General features: G+C 51.0%; 1 protein-coding gene across 4 annotated transcripts in view; it reads left to right on the forward strand.

Annotated features, from left to right (window-relative positions):
- The window catches only part of EPB41L1 (erythrocyte membrane protein band 4.1 like 1), a 118,251-nt gene extending 102,081 nt beyond the window's left edge, over nucleotides 1-16,170 (forward strand). For 3 of the 4 annotated variants that reach the window (XM_035006231.1, XM_035006233.1, XM_035006234.1), the window contains 6 exons: nucleotides 1,579-1,659; nucleotides 7,360-7,446; nucleotides 8,248-8,331; nucleotides 10,343-10,423; nucleotides 10,769-10,885; nucleotides 15,842-16,170. In XM_035006231.1, the coding sequence (XP_034862122.1) occupies nucleotides 1,579-1,659; nucleotides 7,360-7,446; nucleotides 8,248-8,331; nucleotides 10,343-10,423; nucleotides 10,769-10,885; nucleotides 15,842-15,850 (459 nt within the window). In that variant the 3' untranslated portion in view covers nucleotides 15,851-16,170. Of the gene's footprint in view, nucleotides 1-1,575; nucleotides 1,660-7,359; nucleotides 7,447-8,247; nucleotides 8,332-10,342; nucleotides 10,424-10,768; nucleotides 10,886-15,841 lie in introns of all 4 variants that reach the window. The other variant, XM_035006232.1, reaches the window with a different exon arrangement.
- The last annotated feature ends 3,698 nt before the right edge of the window (nucleotides 16,171-19,868 follow it).

Raw genomic sequence — 19,868 nt, forward strand, 5'->3', positions numbered from 1 at the left:
CTCCATGTTAACCTGGATGCTCTTCTGAGCTTCATTGTCCTCCCTGAGCTCTGGGGGTGGGCGGTGGAATGAGTTCCTGTCCTGAGTAGACCACACCTCTCACAGCCTCAATTTCCCATCTTTAAAATGGGAACGATCATGTCTCCCTGTCCTTCTGGGAGTGCTGTAAGGACTAGCAGTGAGTGGACTAGACTGTGGCCTTCAGATCGCTCGAAGGAGTTGGAGAGGTTTCTTGAGGTATCACAGGAGCTGCTTTGGGAGAGAGAGGGAGAGATCCCAATCCAGCTTTTGTCAGAACGACTCACACTGGATCATTTTTTTTACACATGGGGGTTCCATATCACTGGCAAAATGAACAAAAAATCATTTATCTTAGCAAGATGAAATATACTTGGTACCCTGCACGGAGCAGTCCGAAAGAGACACAGGTGCGCTATGGGCATACGGGTGCACAGAGCATTGCCGAGGTTCCTCTTGTGGTTTTTTGGTTTTTACACTTTGAACCTTGAGATTGTAGGTCTGATAGATGCCCTCTGGGTTCCTCCTGGCCAGAGGAGCTACAGTGCCAGGGGTGGAGACTAGTTTGCATTTCAAGAACTAAAGTAAGGCGTAAACCAACACAATGTGGACAACTGTGTCGTTTCCAGAATGTTTTTCTTCCCTGATTGTAACATGCACAGTGGTCTCTGTATCAGCTGGCGCAGCGGCCAGAGGCGCTCGAGTTCTAACGAGCCGTGTGATCTCAAGCCACATGCCTCCTCTGTGGCCTATTTTGTTTTAGTGACCGGTGTTTTATTTTGTTTTCGTATAGAGAAATACAGAGAAAACTAAAAAAGGCCCCAAAGTCAACAGCCCAGTAATCCTTATTGACGACAAAACAAAACAGTGACAAAGTGTTCACAGTTACGAAATTCGAACAAAACAGATGGAAATTTTTCTTGTGATTCTTCCCAGAAAAAAAAAAATCTGTGCGTATCTAATATATACACTTACATCTCTAGATTGCAGAATTCTACACAGAAGAGATCCTCTTTTACACCTGACCCTTTTTTCTTAATGACTGTCTTGGAGATCATTCCTCGTTGCCATATGTGGGCCCACCTTACTCTTAGTCCCACTTAGGAGCGGGTCCTGACTTATCCTGCAGTCTCCCATCAATGGACCTGTGGCTGTTTTTGTCTTTGGCAGTTAACAATTAATGCTTCCGTGAACTTCTTTGTTCGTACTTCTTGGCAAAGTTTTCAGAGTTGATATCCAAAGGATGAACTCCCAGCCGTGGAATTGCTAGGTTGAGGAATACATACATTGAGATTTGCATAGGGCTTGTGAAATTATCTGGGATTTTTTTTGTCTTTTGTCAAATAAGATGATTCAAACGAACTGGGGGACCTGTGAGGACCCCCTGTAACTCAGTGTGTGGACGAGCCCCCCCCCCCCCGCCCACCAGCGCATGTGCACTCACACAGCCTGTCCCTCTGTAACTGGGAATGCCACCTGCCCAGGAGCGGATGCTGCAGGCACATGCGGTGTGTGCACTCTCTCTCTCTCTCTCTCTCTCATGACTCCTCTGGCCAGCAGGTTGATGGGACTGCCCCAGGGGGAAAGGAGTCCGTAACAACTGCTCCCTCCATCACCACGGAGACCATATCGACCACCATGGTAAGTAGGACCCAAGAGACTTCCCTCTCTGACCAGCCCTCTTGCCCTCAAACAGCCAGATAACAGTGTCACATCACCGGCTGTCTGGGGTGGTCCTCCTCCGCCCTCCCTGCGTCAGGCACAGGACATAGAGTCGATCTCTTCTTGTCCGGCATCATCCAGTCAGACCTCAGTTTTCCAAATTGAATAATGTGGAATGTGGAATCCCTGCGTCTCAGTTATCCGGACCATCTCAGCCACATTAAGGGTAAGGGCAGGATGGTACCATTCGATTATTTGATTTATTGGCAAGGCGTGAGGATTGAGCTTGAAAGTCCCTGACAGACCCTGGCCGCTGTGCAGTTTCTCATGTCTCGGGCCACTTCCTTCCTTGGTCAGTAGGTGGCGTACTGTGAACCTAAATTGGAAGCTCAGGATTTTGGACCATCTCCCTAGACTCTGGTTCTGCTACCTAGGTGTTGTCTGACCTGTGAAGAAAGGTCCTTGGCCTCAGGTGTCTTCATCTGTAAAATGGGAATAATCCCCATTCTGCCTAGTTCATAGGTTCTTTTTTTTTTTTTAAGTTTTTTTTTTTTTTTTTGGGGGGGGGGGCACAGCTGGGGGGGGGGGGGGGGGGCGCGGTGGCAGAGGGAGAAGCGGACTCCCTGTTCAGCAGGGAGCCCAACTTGGGGCTCGATCTCAGGACCCTGAGATCATGACCTGAGCTGGAGGCAGATGCTTAACTGACTGAGCCACCCAGGCGCCCCTGGTTCACAGGTTCTTAAGAGAGTCCAAAACGTCAGATCCTTTAATGGTGACACAGACCAGATAGCATTAGGCACCCAGGCTCTGTTGCCATGTAAGGTGCCAAGAACCATGCATGGGTGAACTCACTGAGTCCTCAGAAAAACTGGAGGGGATTCTTTCTTTCTGCACCCTTTACAGATGAAGAATCCGAAGTGCAGAGAGGTAAAGTGACTTCCTAAGGTCACACACCTAGTACGTGGTAGAGCCGGGTCAAACCCAGAAGCCTCACTGTGCACCTGTATCCTAACCACTCTGCACCCTCATTCCGACCACCGTGAACATTGGCCACTGTGGGTGGGGCCGGGGCCGGGGCTGGATCTGTCTCGAGCTGGTGGAAAGTTGTTTTCAAATGATTTCTCTTGCCAAACCCCTGATAGACACCTAGGAAGGGAATTGCGTATAGACTACCCAGCAGGTAGGTTTTGAGCAAACAAAGACAAATAACTCCGAACCGGTTACCAGCTCGCGCCCTCTATCCTGGTCACTCTGTCCGACCTCTCCCTCAGTCCTTCTCCACGTGGCATCGGGACGCTTCTAGGGCTAAATTTAAGTTCATACTATGGTGAGTAGGCAGTTACATCATTCATTTACCCACCTACCCACCCACCCATCCATCCATCCATTCATTTCTTCCAAAAACATTTCTTAGTCTCTGTTGCCTGCCTGATTCGCGGAATACAGAGTTGAAGGAAATACACTGCCTGCAAGAAGTCGTTTGTTCAAGTAATGATCACGGGCACGTGTCATTGTTTAGGTCCTGGGCACACAGTGGTGAACAAGGCCCAGCTCTCCCATGTCCTGGCAGGATGACCCCTGGGCAAGTTACCTGAACCTCTCCAAGCCTCAGTTTCCACTTCTGTAAAAGGGGGTGATGGGGAGCAATAATAGCACATCCCTCAAAGGGTTGACCCAAGGAGGGACCGAGGTAATCTGTGCAAAGGCATGCCTGGCACATAGTAAGGGGTCTGTAAATGTGAACTGCTTTCTTTTCTCTGCCTTCATGGAACAGTGTGATAATGCTTTCCAAGGGGGTGCAAGGAGGAGAGGTATGGGGTGACACCCCTGCCAGGAGGGCTGAGTGGGCTTTACCTCGGCAGGGACATCTGAGCCATCCTTCAAGGATAAATGACGGTGCGGCCACAGCAGAAGGCATTCTGGGCAGTGGGGACAGCAGGTGCAAAGGCAAAAGGATGGGAAGGAGCAGAGCATTTGGGGAAAGCAGGTGGTCAGTGAAGCAAGATGTCAGGTGTATGGAAGAGGAGTGGGGTGGGGGGGAGAAGAGGCTGGAAAGGTAGGCTGGGCCAGGGCGTGAAGGGCCTCAGATGTCACGTAGGGAGTTCACACTTCATCCTGGATGCAGTGGGGCATCAACTTTTGATGCGGGGGCATGATGTCATCAAACATGTGTTTCTGTGTTTTAGGAAGATTTACCCTGGCAACTCTGTGGGACGTCACTAGAGAAAAAAATTCCCTCCTGTCCTCCCTCCCTCCCTCCCTCCTTCTTCCCTTGGCGAATATTTGTTGAACGCTGTGCCCAGTGCTGTGAGCCCGGCGCTGTGAGACCCGCACTGAGGAAGGCAGACAGCAACCCAAGCCCGCACACCATTGGGAGAGATGTAGAGAGAGGCAGGGAGCTGGTTTAGGGGCTGCAGCGGAGCCCGTGTGCAAGGAGGTGGATGCTGAGAAGGGTGCAGGGTTAAGGGATAACTGGAGGGAGGAAAGTGCAGGATTTGGTCAGTGACAGAATGTTCGGGTGACAGAGGACAAGATGGGCTGGTGACCTAGCCCTAACCTAGGCATTCTTGAAGTGTGGTCCTGGGAACCTTTAGAAAAGCAAATCTCTGCACCCCCCCCAAACCTATCAAATCAGAAACTCTGGGGCAGGGCCCAGCTGTCTGTGCCACCCCTCAAGTCTGAGTAGCTCCGATGCAAACAGAGAGCCCTGGAGGGGACTGCTCTTTAGTGGCAGGTATGTGTCAGGGGTGGGGAGGCACTGAATTCCATGTTGGATCTGATGAGTCCAAGGTGCCTGTGGGGCGTTTCCAGGGGGAAATGTCGAGGGGACAATTGGTCTTAAAGGTCTAGTTTTCAAGAAAGATCTGGGCTATTGATGAAGAGATAGGGGACAGTGGCCGTGGGAGAAAGCCTTGAATGGCTGAGGCGGCCCCAAGAGAGGGTGGTGAGGAAGAGAGCCCTCAGCTGGAGGGAGGAAGGGTCCAGAGCCCAGATGGTGGCATTGCCCTGGCCAGGGAGAGAAGCCACACCTCCTGGAGGCAGGCGAGAGGACTGGCCGAAGATAAAGGAGAGGCAGGCAGAGCAGATGGTGCCTTGTTTCGAATGACCTGTGTCCCCATTAGTGGCCTCTCTTTTCAGTGTGAAGATGGAGGTGAGGCTTCATCCAGGACGGAGGGAGCAGTGGGAGAAGAGGCTTTGGGGGAGAATTGCCTGGAGTGACAGTAGGACTGTCCTAGGCTGGCAGGAAGGAAGCATGGAGCCCAGAAGGCTGCGCCCACCCTTTTTTTGAGTTGAAGCGTAGTTGACACACAACGTGACATGGGTTTCAGGTGCACAGTATGCCGCGCTCACCACGAGCGTAGCTGCCATCTGTCCTCACGCAGCCCTAGTTCAGTACCGCTGACTGTGTTCTCTGTGCTGTGCCTTTCGTGCCCGTGACCTGTTCATTCCAGAGCTGGAAGCCCGCACCTCGCACTCCCCTTCACCCCTGGCTGCTCATCCCTCCACCCCATCCCCTCCGGCAACTCCCAGTTCTCTGTATTTATGATCTGTTTGTGCTTTTTTCATTGGTTTGTTTGGTTTTTGAGATTCCACATAGAAGTGAAATCATATGGCATTTGTCTTTGTCTGACTTATTTCACTTAGCATCGTACCCTCTAGGTCCATCCATGCTGTTGCAAATTGTCAGATCTCATTCTTGTTTATGGCTGAGTAAGAACATTAGAGATCACATCTTCCTTATCCATTTATCTATTGGTGGACACTTGGGCTATTTCCGTATCTTGGCTATTATAAATAACGCTGCAATAAACATAGGGGTGTGTATATCTTTTCAATTAATGTTTTTGTTTTCTGTGGTAAATACCCAGTACTGGAGTTACTGGATCCTATGGTATTTCTATTTTTAATTTTTTTCTGAGGAACCTCCATACAGGATTTCCACGGTGGCTGCACCAGTTTGCCATCCCACCAACAGTGCACGAGGGCTCCCTTTTCTCCACATCTTCACCAACACTTGTTTTTTGTCTGTTTGAGACTAGCCTTTCTGACAGGTGTAAGCAGCTATCTCGTTGTGGTTTTGATTTGCATTTCCCTGCTGATGAGTGATATTGAGCATCTTTTTGTGTCTGTGGGCAAGACTGCCCATTTTAAGGCCTGCTGCCAGGCCACATTCTGGGACTGCATTTGAGAAAGTTGCTTACTGAGGGAATGCCAGGTAACGGGTCACTGCCTCAGTTGGAGGCAGGCCCTGGGGGGGTTAGGCAGGGCAAAGGCAGAGGGCTCCCATTCTTAGCTGTCCCCTGACAGCCAGAGGTCCACATCTAGTACCGTGCACAGACCAGGACCAGGGTTCAGCTGCTGGGGGGCTGCAGAACAGACACAGCTCTGGGCCCCTGGACAGACATGGGTGAGCCCAAGATGGTGCGGAAAGTGGGAGGTAGAGGTGGGCGGCTGGACCCCCTGCCAGACATGGGGTTGGAGTCTCTGGCAGTTAGAATCCACCATAGGACCAGGAGAGCTGCTCCAGGGTAAGAGTTCTGAGGGCAGAGTAGTGTTGCACGTTGGGCTTGGAGTCTGATGAACATGGGTCTAAATCTGCGCTCTGTAATTCACTTGCTGGTGGACGTGAATAAGCCACTTGACATTCTCTGGCCTTCAGTTTCTCAACTCTGAAACAAGAATATTAAAACAATTTCCTGTGGTTGTTCCAGGGATTAAATGAGATAGTGCATCCTTAGTATAATACGGAGCACGTACCAAGTACTCAGAAGTAGGTATTATGTTGTTAGTAGCCAACCTATGTTCCTACGTTTATCCTAAGATTAACATTTGCAAAGCCCTTTCTCCTCTGCTAACCTCATAATGTTTCTGTGGGAGTTGGGCGGGGTTTCTTTTTTTTTTTTTAAGATTTTATTTATTTATTTGAGAGAGAGAGAATGAGAGACAGAGAGCATGAGAGGGAAGAGGATCAGAGGGAGAAGCAGACCCCCCACCGAGCAGAGAGCCCGATGCGGGACTCGATCCCAGGACTCCAGGATCATGACCTGAGCTGAAGGCAGTCGCTTAACCAACTGAGCCACCCAGGCGCCCCGGGGTTTCTTTTTATAATATTTTTAGAGCAGTTTATTTTTTTAGAGCAGTTTCACAGCAAAATTGAGAGGAAGGTACCCCATATGCTCCATATATGGGGATATATACAGAGAGATTTCCCATATGCTCCTCAGCCCTGTGCACGCACAGCCTCCCCCATAATCAGCATCCCCTACCAGAGTGGGGCATCTGTTACCATTGACAGACCGACATTGCAGGGGCCCGTGGAGAGGGGGTAGCTCTGCCCCAGCTCACATGGCTAGAACATGGCAGGGCCAGGACGAGAGCCTGAACGTCTCCCCTCTTTTGTTAGTGCTTCCTGAGAGCAAAACCAGAGTCTTGTTCACCAATGTCCCTAACCCCTAACCCCAGGCACTCTAAATGTTGAACGGGTGAATGGGTGAGCCAGTGCGTGAGTGTGTGAGCTAGTGAGAGGGTGTGAGAGCAGGTGTGTGTGTGAGCATGTGAGCCCGTGACAGTGTCACTCCTCCGCCTCGTGGCCGTGAGAGCTACACGGCTGTGGGCTCTGGCCATCCTGGGGGCCCACCCACGTGAGATCTGGCCATCTGAGCACTATTGTTTCCCCAGGAGAACAGTCTCAAGTCCGGGAAGGGGGCAGCCGCCATGATCCCAGGCCCACAGACGGTGGCCACGGATATCCGTTCTCTTTCTCCGGTAAGTGGGTAGGGCCAGCTCAGGCTAGGGGACTCTGTGCTGAGAATGCGGTTCATAGGTGGCCCTCAGCAAGTGCAGCGTAGAGCCCAGTGGGCTGCCCTTTGAAGCCCAGCGCCAGGAACCTGGATTGTTCTCAGATGCCCGCAGGGCTCCCTTGTGCCCACCAGAGTCTCATCCATCGCCTCCACCCCCCACATAACACACACCAGAGGGCATCGCAGTGTGAGGGTGAAGCAGTCCCCCTCCTTGGTGGTGCCTGTGATGGGACAGCTCGTTTGCATCTGCTCTCCTTACTGACCAGGAGGAAAAATGGACTAGGAGTCCAGAGGCTCGCACTCTGGATGTGGCTCTGTCAGTGGCTCTCGTGGGCCTGAGTCTGTCACTGTGAGGTCTCTTGCATCTCCTGCATTCTCCAAGTCTGTCCTTCTCCTTGTCTAGCCCCGGAGGCCACATGTTCCCGGCTGTGACGGGGTGGGGGCTCGGGAGGGCTCTGTTTCTACCCTGAATCCCCTATTCATTCTTCTAAGATGCCAGGATTCTTAAAATCTGGGGTCTTGTTAGGATTCTGGGCCACGGGAACCTCGGGTTCTAGGAATCTGAGAGTCAGCGGTTTGAGAATTTCATGGATCTAGCCTTCTGAAGATTCCAGTATTCCTGAATTCTTAGAATCAGTGATTTGAAGCATCTTGGCTTCCAAACTTCACCTTCGTGGGGCCCCCTTGGCTCACCCCCTGACCTCCACCCTGCAGAGCCTAGTGTCCTTACCTGACCCCTGGGGTGGGGGGTGGTTATATTCTGCAGATCATCGGGAAAGATGTCCTCACCAGCACGTACGGCGCCACTGCGGAAACCCTCTCCACCTCCACCACCACCCATGTTACCAAAGTGAGTAGCAGCAGGGCGCCGTCTACCCCCAGCCTGGCTGCGGGGCTGGGGAAGGTCATTGCCTTCGCTGTGCCTTCGATCGTGCACAGAGAAGACCTGTGGTGGTCTAGTTTCTGGAGTGCTGTGCGCTTTGTTCTGTACTACGGGTTGTCCTAGGCACGGACCCTGCCCTTCAACGTCAACAGCCAGGCTGGCGGGGGGCGAGACCACCTCACCTGAAGTAATTCTGAGCCATGGCATTTGCGCCTTATGGACCTTAAGTGCTGGCAGGATTTAGAGGGGGTGATGTAAGGGAGCCTCAAAGAGTGAGGAGGGGTTGTCTGGTAAAAGTGGGATTTGTGCAGGGTCTTAGGAAGCCAGGTAGGACTCGTGAGGGAGGAGAAGACAGATGCAGGTGTTCTAAGCGATGCAGAAGATGGGAGCAGAGACCGTGTATGTGTTTATTTGTTCACTGAGCGGATGTTAGTGAGTGTCAACCTTACGCCCACCTCTGTGCAAGGGGTGCTGATGGCGGCTGCCGACGATCCATGTTTGTGGGGACGGCGACAGTGGTCTCCGTCAGGGAGAAAGAGCATGCAGGGGGCGTAGCTGTGGGGAATTGGGGTGGACTGGAGGCAGGGGAAGACAAGGAGAGACAAATGAGACAAATCCCAGGACAGATGTGACTCTGAAGGGTCTAAGAGGCCTTTTTAACTGGGGCATGACCCAGCGCAAAGAGGCTTAAGGAGAAGAGATTAGGTCCACCAGGATGCGCAGGTAGATGGAGGAAAGAAGAGAGGGAGAGTCTTGGAGTGACTAGGGTTGGGGAGCCTGGACAGGGCTCTGAACCACAGTGGGGGAAGGAAGAGGCGGGGCCATGGGAGGGGGTCACTCCCTAGGCATCAGCTGTGACTCAGCCAATGAGCACAGAGGGCTGGGGGCAGGCTGGCCAAGCATCTCCATGCCTGAGTGGCCAGGAGGGAGGCAGGAGGGGGCCCAGGCCAGAAAGGGAGGCCTGGAGGAGAGGGGCCAGGGAGGCAGGTTGAAGTTGAGGTTTTGCTGAGCCATCCAAGGGGGACGTCTGCTGGCCCTCCCATGCACGCACCGACCCAGCCCTGCTCCCTCCCGTGGGTGCAGGACTCCTGCCAGACTCAAAACCTTTGCACGTTCCCCAGGAAGCCCCCCGCCCCCACTCTCACCAAAAGCATTTGTGAGCAATGTTGACTTCACTGAAAGTTTTATGGGAAGGTTTTCCATCACACACCCCACCGCATACAGCTCAGAAAACTCTTCTTCCCAAAGTTTCTCCCCTCCCTGCCAACCAGGAGCCCCCTTCTGTCTGTCTGCTCCTGCTGGGATGTCCCTCAGCTACCACTCTCCTTGATACGCCAAGCAATTAGGTCCTTCCCCATCTTCTACTTCTAAACTTGCACCCAAACCCTGCGCTTTCAGAAAACATTGGAGGTTCTAAGTATTACCAATGCAGTTTTCTCTTGTAGTATTGTTTGAAGTCATTTAAGATAGAAGATTGTCACCATTCACATTTCATTCATGTGTTCATTCAACAAATCTGCATTTAGCACCTGCCCTGGTCAGATTGGACGGCGGGGAGGGGCGGAGGGGATACAGAAATGAAAAAAATGCAGCCCCTGCCCTCAAGAGCTCCAGCCTAGTGAGCCAGGCCTGGTCACACACACAAGGTCAACGTGAGGCAGAGAGCTCCGGAAACCGCGCAACAGAGACAGACTTGGTGCTCGGGGAGTACCAAGGCAGGAGGGGGGTAGGGTCACCAACCGGGATCAGGGAGACATGACTGAAGCTGGGCTTGGAAGACCTAGGGGGGCAGTTTGGTAGTTGGGGGAGTGGTGGCCACAGGCAAGACGTGCCATCTAAAGTCCTAAAACCAGAAGAGGGAGCCAGGAGAGAAGGTGACTGCTGGTTCCAGCCTCGCCCTTGAGGGGTGCTTTGGATGGGTGCCCTGTCACAACCCCGCGGGACCCAGGGCTGACCTTGCCGCCCTCTCACTCTACAGACTGTGAAAGGGGGGTTTTCTGAGACGAGGATCGAGAAGCGGATCATCATCACTGGGGATGAAGATGTTGATCAAGACCAGGTATGGGGGTAGGGAACACTGTTTCCGGGGGCCCTGCCCAGTCCCCCAGTCTCTCCCGTATTGGGTCACCCATGGACAGCTGCCCTCCTGGGCAGAGATGAAGTCCACCTCATGCTGATCCTTGTTCAGACAAGGAACCCCAAATGAACCCCAAAGGAAGAGACATAGAATGGGAGCCTGAAGGAGCCAGAGGCCCCGAGCTCTGGGCTCTCCCTTTAACTCTTTGACCACTGCCCCTCCCTGGGCCTATTTCCACAGCTGTACACGAAGGGGCTTGTCGGTCTCCATGGCCTCTCCTGTGTTCGAAATCCTGTGGTTCCTCACTTTGTTGCTCTTTTCTACCAGGCCCTGGCTTTGGCCATCAAGGAGGCCAAACTGCAGCATCCTGACATGCTGGTAACCAAAGCTGTCGTATACAGAGAAACAGACCCGTCCCCAGAGGAGAGGGACAGGAAGCCACAGGTAAGCCCTCTGAGGCTCAGCAGCCAGGAGAGGGAGGAGGGAACCATGGTAAGATCTTCTCAGGGTCGTTTCCATCTGAGAGTCCGTCAGGTGGCTTGGTCCCTAGCACAGTTTTAAGTGCCCACATTCCTGGTCTGTGGCTCAAAGGAGAGAAGTAGCTCCCCCAAATACAACAAATCAGAGTGGGTGATGGCGGGGGAAGACTGGTTCCTTGGCTTCTTGGGGGTTTCAGGCCCCAGACCCAGAAAAGTGTATCTGGAAGTGATAAGGACCGGGAGAGAGGGTTGATAGCAGGTCCTGAGGTGGGACAGCTGGAGACAAGCATAGCCTCACCGGCCATTAACTAGAAACTTGAAGCTAGAAAAAGGCCCCTCAGGCCCAGGGCCACCTTCCTGTCCCTGAGTCTCTGCCTCCATCCCAGGTCACTGGATATTGCTAAAGGGGAATATGATGACCAGAGTTCTCGATCCCATCTGTGTTGCTAGATTGCAAACCCTTGACTTCTCAGGCTACCCTGGGCCAGAAACTTACTTTTCTGTTTCCTTATGGACAGACCATCTGTGCCTTGCTGAACAAGAAGAAGGAGATGGTGCTATAGCGGATAGGGCTTTTATCAGCCTAAATTGGGGGAGGGGTTCTTCGGGTCCCTCTGGAAATTGACTGAATTTTATCAGGTCTATAAAATGAAATCTCACAGACATTGAGTTGAGTGCGAGAATTCTATACAAGTTCAAAAGTAGGCCAACTAATCAATGATGGCAAAAGTCAGAATAGTGCTTAGTTCCGGGATGTGATATTGACAGGGAGGAGTCACAAGGGAACCTTTGAGGGTGCTGGAAATGTCAGCGTCTTGAACGGGTAGGTCACTTGGGTGTATACATACATAAAAACGTGTTGAGCTGTATACTTGGATTTGTGCTCTTTACACGTCTCATACGTTGTACCACAATGGAAAAAAGAACTCATCTAAAAGACCTACAAGGAGTAGATCTCCTTTTTGCCCTCTTCCCTGATGAATGAGACCGTGATCTCTAGAGAGATACAAGAATGCGGATCACCACCCCTTTCCTGTCAGAAGAAAAAGCACTGAAACATTTCCTGCCACTTTGAAAGGCTGCCAGACCCTGGTCTAGACTGTGCTGTCCAACAGAACTTTCTGCAGCGATGGACATGTTTTCTTTGTCATCATGCAACACACATGGCTACTGGACACTTGAAATTGGCTAATCTGAAATCAGATTGCTTTAAGGGTAAAATGCATGCAGGATTTTGAAGACTTAATATGAAAAAAGGCATGCAAATGTCTCAATAGTGTTTCTGTTGATTACATGTTCAAATGATCACGTTTGGATATATTGGGTTAAGTAAAACAAATTACTGAAGTTCATGTCCCCTGTTTCTGTTACTCATTTTAAGGTAATTTAAAATCTAGAATTTTTATTTAGAAATGAAAAGTTTCTATCTAGAAGATTTAAGGAAATTAGAAATATCTAGAAAATTTAGCGAATTCTGTCTAGAGAAATGTAAATTCTATACGTGGCTCTTGTTTCTGTTTCTGTTAGACAGCACTGCTCTCGAAGTATAAGCTGGTCATGGGCAGAGCCTACCTCCCAGCCTTCCTCAGGCTTCCATGCAAATTGTCCCTCCTGTCCACTCCATCGTCCAGTTATTCTTGCTTTTCATCCCCCAGATCTCCGAGTGGTAGCGCACTGGCAGCTTCACCTGGGAGAACTGTGGTCATAAAGTCTGATTTAGAAGGACTGGACCGGACCTGGGAGTCTGTATTTATATGTTGGTCCTTAGGAAGTCCTTGTGCAGCCACTGGTGCAAAGAATTCTGTGCTGACTCCAATCCCAGCCATTCCCCCGTGGGCATGCAGTTTCCTCACTTGCAAAATGGAGAGATGGGGCAAGCGCCTCCCAGGCAATGACTTCTGGCTGTTTATTTGCTTTCCTAGAGTACCTGTAACGTGTTTCTCCTATTTTTTCCTTTCCCTGTCTTGTTCCTCCCCATCTTTCCCAGAGCATTTCCAGCCGGTCCCCCAGGCTCCTGCCTTCCCATTTTCCCTGGCCGCTCAGAGCTCTAGTCCCTGCCACCACATCCTGCCCCCCCAACTCCCCCCACCCCTGCCACCGTGCAGCCTTTCATATCTGCCCACTTGGCGGGTCTCATTCTTCCTCCTCACCCCTCTGTTAGTTCTTCCTTTGATGCCATTGTCCCACGCAACACCATTCTCTCTGTCTCTCCTCTCTCTCTCTCTCCAACCCCCTCCTTCTCTCTTTCCTTCTTTCCCTCTCTCCCTCTCTCTCTCCTTCCCTCTCTTCCTGTCTCTCCTTCTCTCCCTGTCAGATTCTTCTGTAAAGGTCACCTTGTTCATGTCACCCTGGAAAGACAGAAGTTTCTCCCTTGCCTTTTCTCCCCACATGCTTTGCCACTAGTTAGGAACCACCTTTGGCCCCCTAATCTTGTCAGACTCACTCATTCTGGGGGAGAGGTCTTCTCTGAATTTGAAAAGTCTTTTTTAAAGTGCTTGAAACATGTCGGATTGATGGATGGATGTATCTTGGTAGCCCAAGGAAAGATCTGGAATCCTGCAAACCTGGATTCAGTCTCAGCCCTGCCTGTTATTAGCAATGTGACTTCCAGCAGATTATTTATCTCTGCACTTTGCTCATCAGCTAGTGGTCAACAACCATAATCACGGTGATAATAATTGCTGAAATGTATGGCATGTTTACACTATTCTGGGCACCAGGCCATGCACTTGACCTAAGTATTGTCATCTGCTCATTCTCAGAAATGAGGAAACTGAGCCCCTGAGATGTTAGGTGACTTGCTCAGAGCCATAGGGCTTGATGCGGGAGTCAAAGCTCATCTATGAGACTCCAAAGCCACCCTGTGGGTCCTAACCTCCTTATCCTGTAGGGTTGGTGAGATCATATATATAACAGTACTTAGCACAGTGCCTGGCACATAATAAGTGCTCAGTAAAAGCGAAGGGTGACTGATGACTATCAACGCAAAGTAAGCTAACAAAACACTGCACATTCAGAATCTGATATAATAAACTGAGACGAATAAATGGCATTGTTTAGATGTCCCTGGCACTTCTGAAGTGTGTAAAGGCTTTTGAAGACATCCCACATCGTGTGTACACTGAGCTATAGGACTTAAAGTGCAGCCTGCCACTGTAAAAAAAAAAAAAAAAAAAGTCCTCAGGTAGTTAGCAGAATAAAGTAGAAAGAACACACCCAGGCTTTGGGGCCAGAAACTCCTTGCTAGCAGTTTGCCCAGGGGAACCTCCCTGGGCCTCAGTTTCCTCATCTACAGTTAACCTAGAAATTGAGCTGCTATAAGAATTAAACATCTGTGAGCACTTCAGTTTGGGCTGCTATGACAGTACACCATAGACTGGGTGGCTTAAACAACGCCCATTTCTTTCTCCCAATTACGGGGGCTGGGAAGTCCAAGATCAAGGTGCAGGTGGCTGTCTTCTCTATGTATCCTTCCATGGAAGGGAGCACAGAGAGAGAGAGAGAGAGAGAGAGAATCTCTCTTGTGTATCTTTTTATAAGGGCATTAATCCTATATATGAGGGCTCCACCCTTATTAACCTAAGTACCTCCCGAAGACCCCCAGCCCCTCACATTGAGAATTAAGGCTTCAACGTATGCATTTTGGGGGCATAAATTTGCCCATTTGGGCATAAACCTGCCCATTTGGGGAACACAAATATTCAGTCCACAGCAGTGACACACAAGGACAGGGCCTCACATACAGAAAGTGCTTAGTGCTTTGAGCCCGCATCCTTATCCCCTGAGGTTTCGCCATGTTCAGGGATGGATGAGAGCCCTGAGTAAGTCAGACCGTAAGCTTCTACCACCAGCCTGGTGTACAAGCCCTGTCTCCTTGTAGGTGTCCGTCTTGCTGGCCTTTAGCTTCTCTCCCCTCCCTGAATCCTCCAGAAACATCTGCTGAAGTTCCTCCTCTTTGAAGTTCCTGCTGTGAGTGTGTAAAGCACAGCCACGCATCTGACACAGGGTCTTTTTTTACCCCTGGCAACTCACGGCCAGATGTGCGGTTTCTGCTCCATCTTCTCCCACTGGCCCACCTCCTTCAGACAGGACCTGTCTCCCAAACACTGCCAGCAACCCCCAGCTTCCTTACCTTCAAGATTTGGATGAAGTGGGAGGGGAAAAAATGACCTGTTTCAGAGCAGGAACCTTGGGTTCTAGTCTCATTTCTGTCACCAATTCACTATGACATTGAACCCTCTGGGTCTCCATTTTCCCATCTGTCAACTAAACTGAGAAGGATTTCATGTCTGTGAGTCCATTCGTACTTGACCCTATGTGAGTGGGAGAGGGCAGGAAGGATACCCCACCTGTTAAGTGGTTTTGGGTGTCTCCCATGCACCACGCACAGTGACGAGCCCTGGAGGCCTAAAGAAGTTAATAAACTCACCCAAGGTGGCAGAGCTCGTAGGCTATGGAATGAACTCAGGAGGTCTGCTTGCAGAGCTCATGCCCTTGACCACAAAATTTTGGAGTCAAACCTGAGTTGGAATCCAGGCTCCAGTTTCTTTATGGAAATGCTGCTCCCTGGGGTTTAATCCCCAGGACACACAGGCCCATGGAGGTCAGAGAGGAAAAACAAAGAGCTTCTGCCATCACAACTGAACAGTTCTTAGACCGAGAGAAGGTAGGAAGAAAAGGTGAACTGCATGTATGTGATCTGAGCTTCTTAGTGTTAAAGGAAATTTGGACACATTTCCAGACAGATGTGGGTTCAGGTCTCAGCTGTGTGGCCTTGGACAAGTCACTTTATCTTCTTGAGCCACAGGAAAGGTAGCTAAAACAACCTCTTGCCACATATTTAAAGATGAATGAGCAAAAGTTATTAATTTTTCTCATCCTCTTCCTTTGTGTCCCCTTCCCTCCACGCCTCCGGCCCTAGGAATCCTGACCTCTGTGAAGAGATGCTGGCGTTTCTGGTCCAACCCAAGCCAGAGAACCGTTAAGAAGGGGCCTTCATTCTGGATTCTCCGACTCAACACCGAAGTCCCAGCTGTGACATACTGTCACCGAAGAGGAACTGGGAAAGGAAAAGCATATATATATAGATATATATAGATATAGATATATATACAGGAAACACCGCGTCCTTGCACTGCTGCTGGGGCTGGTCACGCAATCGGCCAACAGCAACAACCAACATCTGAACACCTACATTTCCTTTGCAGACAAATTGAAGAACTGGTGGGATTTTTCAGGAAAAAAAAAAAATATATATATGTAATGACAATAATCTCTTGCTCCCCCTTTCGAAGCCCTGCGGAATGACAAAGGCAAGCCAGACCACAGTGATCGTAGGAGTACAAAACAACCCTGGTTCTGCACGTGACCTTGCGTGGACGAGCATCCCATTTGTCCTGAGGTGTGTGCCGTCCACTCCAGTGCAAAGGAAACACTTTTGCAGCAAAGCAAGAGAAGTCGCGTCAGCAAGACACGCGCCGTCAACCGTTTGCCAAGAAAGAAGGAAAATCCCCCACTCGGAAAGGAGGAGGAACCCTGGATGATTATTTTTTGGGTCTTGACACTGGGCTGCAAAATCCACCTTCCTTTCTTCCGCCTCCCCTCCCCCTCGCCTCACGCGTCTTGTCATTTCTGTCTTGGCTCCCCCCTCCCCCTCCCCACCCTCGGTATCCCAGTCCCGCCAAGGGCCGCTGCAGATGACTCTGGTTTGGGACAAGAAAAAGAAAAGAAGGCAAGAGCAGAAAACCCAGCCACAGGAAGGAAAGTAGACACTGTATGTTTATGGGTTCTCATTATGAAAGTGCAGCTTGTAGGAGATGTGGACGGATGTGCTTTTAAGTTATGTATATGACATATAACAGGAAACAAATATTAAAATAAACAGTGCTGGTAAGTATGAAGCTGACATTTTAAAATTATAAAATTATCCGACTGTGATTGATGTATCGCAAGGTTCTTAGATCTCACTGAACTGGCCCAGCCGAGGAGACCTGGACTCTGGCTGTGGGCTGCTCGCAGTAGGAGCTGACGGTTCAGCGTAGTAATACAGTGTGTGGTATTTGTAATTGGTTGATTGGTGGGGAGGGGTGGGGTCCCCAGATGGAGGGGCAGGGGTTTGGCAAGAAGGAAGAAACACAGATGTAGTCCAAGATGCCTTCCCCGCATCCCCCTCGGGCAGTAGCCACCAGGGCCTGGTCTGTGCTCAGGTGTGGGGTCCAGAGTCAGGATTCCGCTACAGGGGTCCCCTGGCTCAGCCCCCATACCTCCCTAGGGGGTTTGCTTTGGTTTTCAGTCTTCTCTTTCTTCGGCCACATATCTTTTCCCTGACCACATTGTGACAGCTGACTCCCCATGCAAAGCGACGTGACATCCACCAGCCGCCGCACAGGATGGTGGCTTTAACCTGGCTGGCTGGAGAGCCTGGCTGCCTCTTGTCCTCTGTGCCTCCCACATTCGTTTTCTTCCTCCTGGGCCAAAGCAGCCATGGTAGAGACCATGAACACAGGGCAGGCCCCATGGGGCAGAACTTCATTTCCAAAGGCTTTGCCTGCCCCCCCCCCCCCCCCCCCCCCCCCCCCCCACAAGGCTCAGATGAAAGGTGGTATTGCTCAGAGGCTCCTTCTATGTATGAGACTCTGGCTTTGGAAACCTCCCTTTAGCCAGCGTCTGAGCTCTGAGCCTGTACTGTCAGTCCCCAGAATTGCCTTCAGACCACAGAAGCCCTTGGAGAATACCCCTTCCAAAGCTTGAGCTTTCCCAGTCTTGCCTGCCAGGAGCTGCTTCCCTGAGCTCAATGAGTCCCCTTTGGAAGGAATATGTCCCCACCGCACTTTTAATTTCTCAGTCCCATATTACCTCCCCCTGTCCCACCTCTACAGCGGTCATTAAATTCATTCAGCAGATATTTATTGAGTACCTACTTGTGCCAGGCACTATGCTGGGACTGCAGGAGAGAATGTGGGGGAGGGGAGGGACCTGGAAGTCCTCTCAGCCAGCCTTACATCTTCAATCATGGCTTGCCCCTCTGAGAGCATTTCCACATTCTCTCCAATTATTGGCCATTGCCCAGGGATACCCGCCCCCCCCCCGAGGGCCCCGGCGTACTTCTCACTTACCCCAATGACATATACACTTAGTTTGCTAAGCTGGTGCTGACCCGAGGACGAGAAACCAGAGCAGTGTGTGCGTCTGTGGGCAAAAATGGGACAGAGAGCAGGCAGAGAGAGCCCTGCCCCTGGGGCTCAGATGGGAGATTCAGCCACATCCCCCCCGCCTCCCAGCAAGACCGGTGGCCCCCACTCCAACCCCCCTGAGTGCGACAGCTCACTTCCATGCACCGGGTTCTTTTTACCATCTTGGTGGAGAAACCACAGAACCTCCTTCGCACCCCTTTCAACCGGAGAGCTCCTATTCTTTCTGGGCCAAGAACTGGAATGACTCCATCCTCCCTGGGCTACCCGGAATTTGGCTCAGGCACCCCTGTCTTTGCAGGAACCAGGCGTCCCGAGCACACTGGTCACACCTCAGAGGGAGAGTATTTGTTCTGTGGCTTCAGAGCAGGGATGAAGTGACAAGGCTTAGCGTGTGGGCCGGCTAGGGTTTGTGGAACTCTCCGTCCCACGGATGCTGTGACCTTCCTTCCGTGGAGAGACAGGGAGCGCCACAAGGGAGGAGGGGAGCTGCAAAGCTGAAATCTAGGGCACTGTTTCCTCCCATCCTCCTCTTCATAGACAATATAGATGTTTGTCTTGTCTGTCTTCAACCTACTTTTCTTTTTTTCCTTTTTACATTTCTCATCCTTTCTGTGCTGCCTCTCCACCCAGGAGACCATGTAGCATATGGAAAATCTCCTGGAGGGTATCCTGACTCAGCCCCTAACTCACCATGTGACATTGGACTAGTCCCACCACCCCCCTCCTTTGGGGCCTCAGTTTCCCTGTTTGCAAAATGAGCAGGATAAACCAGATGCTCTCCAGGGTCTTTTCCGGGCCTGCTGTCCCACAGATCTTCATTTTCTCTTGTTTTGCTTTCTTGGGATCTTTTCCGTCTGAGGGGACAGGAAGTGCCAGGACCTGTTTCAGTTTGTGAATCCTGCAAGCACATTCCAAGACTGGCCTGCAATTGCATGAGCAACATCACTCTAAAGGATTTTTTTTTTTTTTCAAAAGCACTTACCAACCAACTGCGATGCTGTCCTGTTCCTTTTTACTCACACCCCTCCCTCCCCTCTCGTCCCCACGCTCCCCCACCTCAGTGCTCTGTGCTGTATGCGTGTGCTCTCTGTTCTTGTATACTCAATAAAAGTGAAATAAATGTGTTTGATGCTGAACCACAAACTGCCTTGGCATCTCTGCTCTCTCTCTCTCTCTCTCTCTGACCTTAGCTACCAGTACAAGTTGGCATTGTGGGAAGGGCGAAAACGGGGGTGGAAGAAATCCCACCCTTGAACACTTCCATTCAACACGTACTTGCGGCTTCCAGTGTGGTCCATGACTTGGGTTAGACTGTGCAGGCGCAGCAGGTAAGACTAAGTTCCTGCCCTCCAGGACCTGTCGGGCTGGTAGAGCACGGGACACATAATACAACAGGCAAGCAGCCAGAGGCAATTCCAGAGTGATCAGCACCAGGAAGCAAATGCACAGAGGCAGGTAATGGTTGCGGAAGGAGACCACTTCAATAAGGTGGCCAGTTACGGCCTCCCTGAGGAGGAGCTGAATGAAGAGAAAGAGCCAGTAAGGTGAGGGACTTGGGCAAGAATATTCTAGGCAGAAGGAACAGTAAGATGTGGGCCCCAGGATACAGAGGGGCTTGATGTATGGAGGAACAGCATGATCCCTCCTCTTTCTGAAAGAAGAACACTTACACTGGGGTCTCTTCCTACAACCCTCTCCATGGGAGCCTAGTATGCATGTATAGAGCAACCCCCAGCTTCAACTTTGGCCCACCAC

The sequence above is a fragment of the Mirounga leonina genome, unplaced genomic scaffold (genome assembly GCF_011800145.1).
Source record: "Mirounga leonina isolate KUSES-001 unplaced genomic scaffold, KU_Mleo_1.0 Mir_150, whole genome shotgun sequence".
Classification (NCBI taxonomy): Eukaryota; Metazoa; Chordata; class Mammalia; order Carnivora; family Phocidae; genus Mirounga; species Mirounga leonina.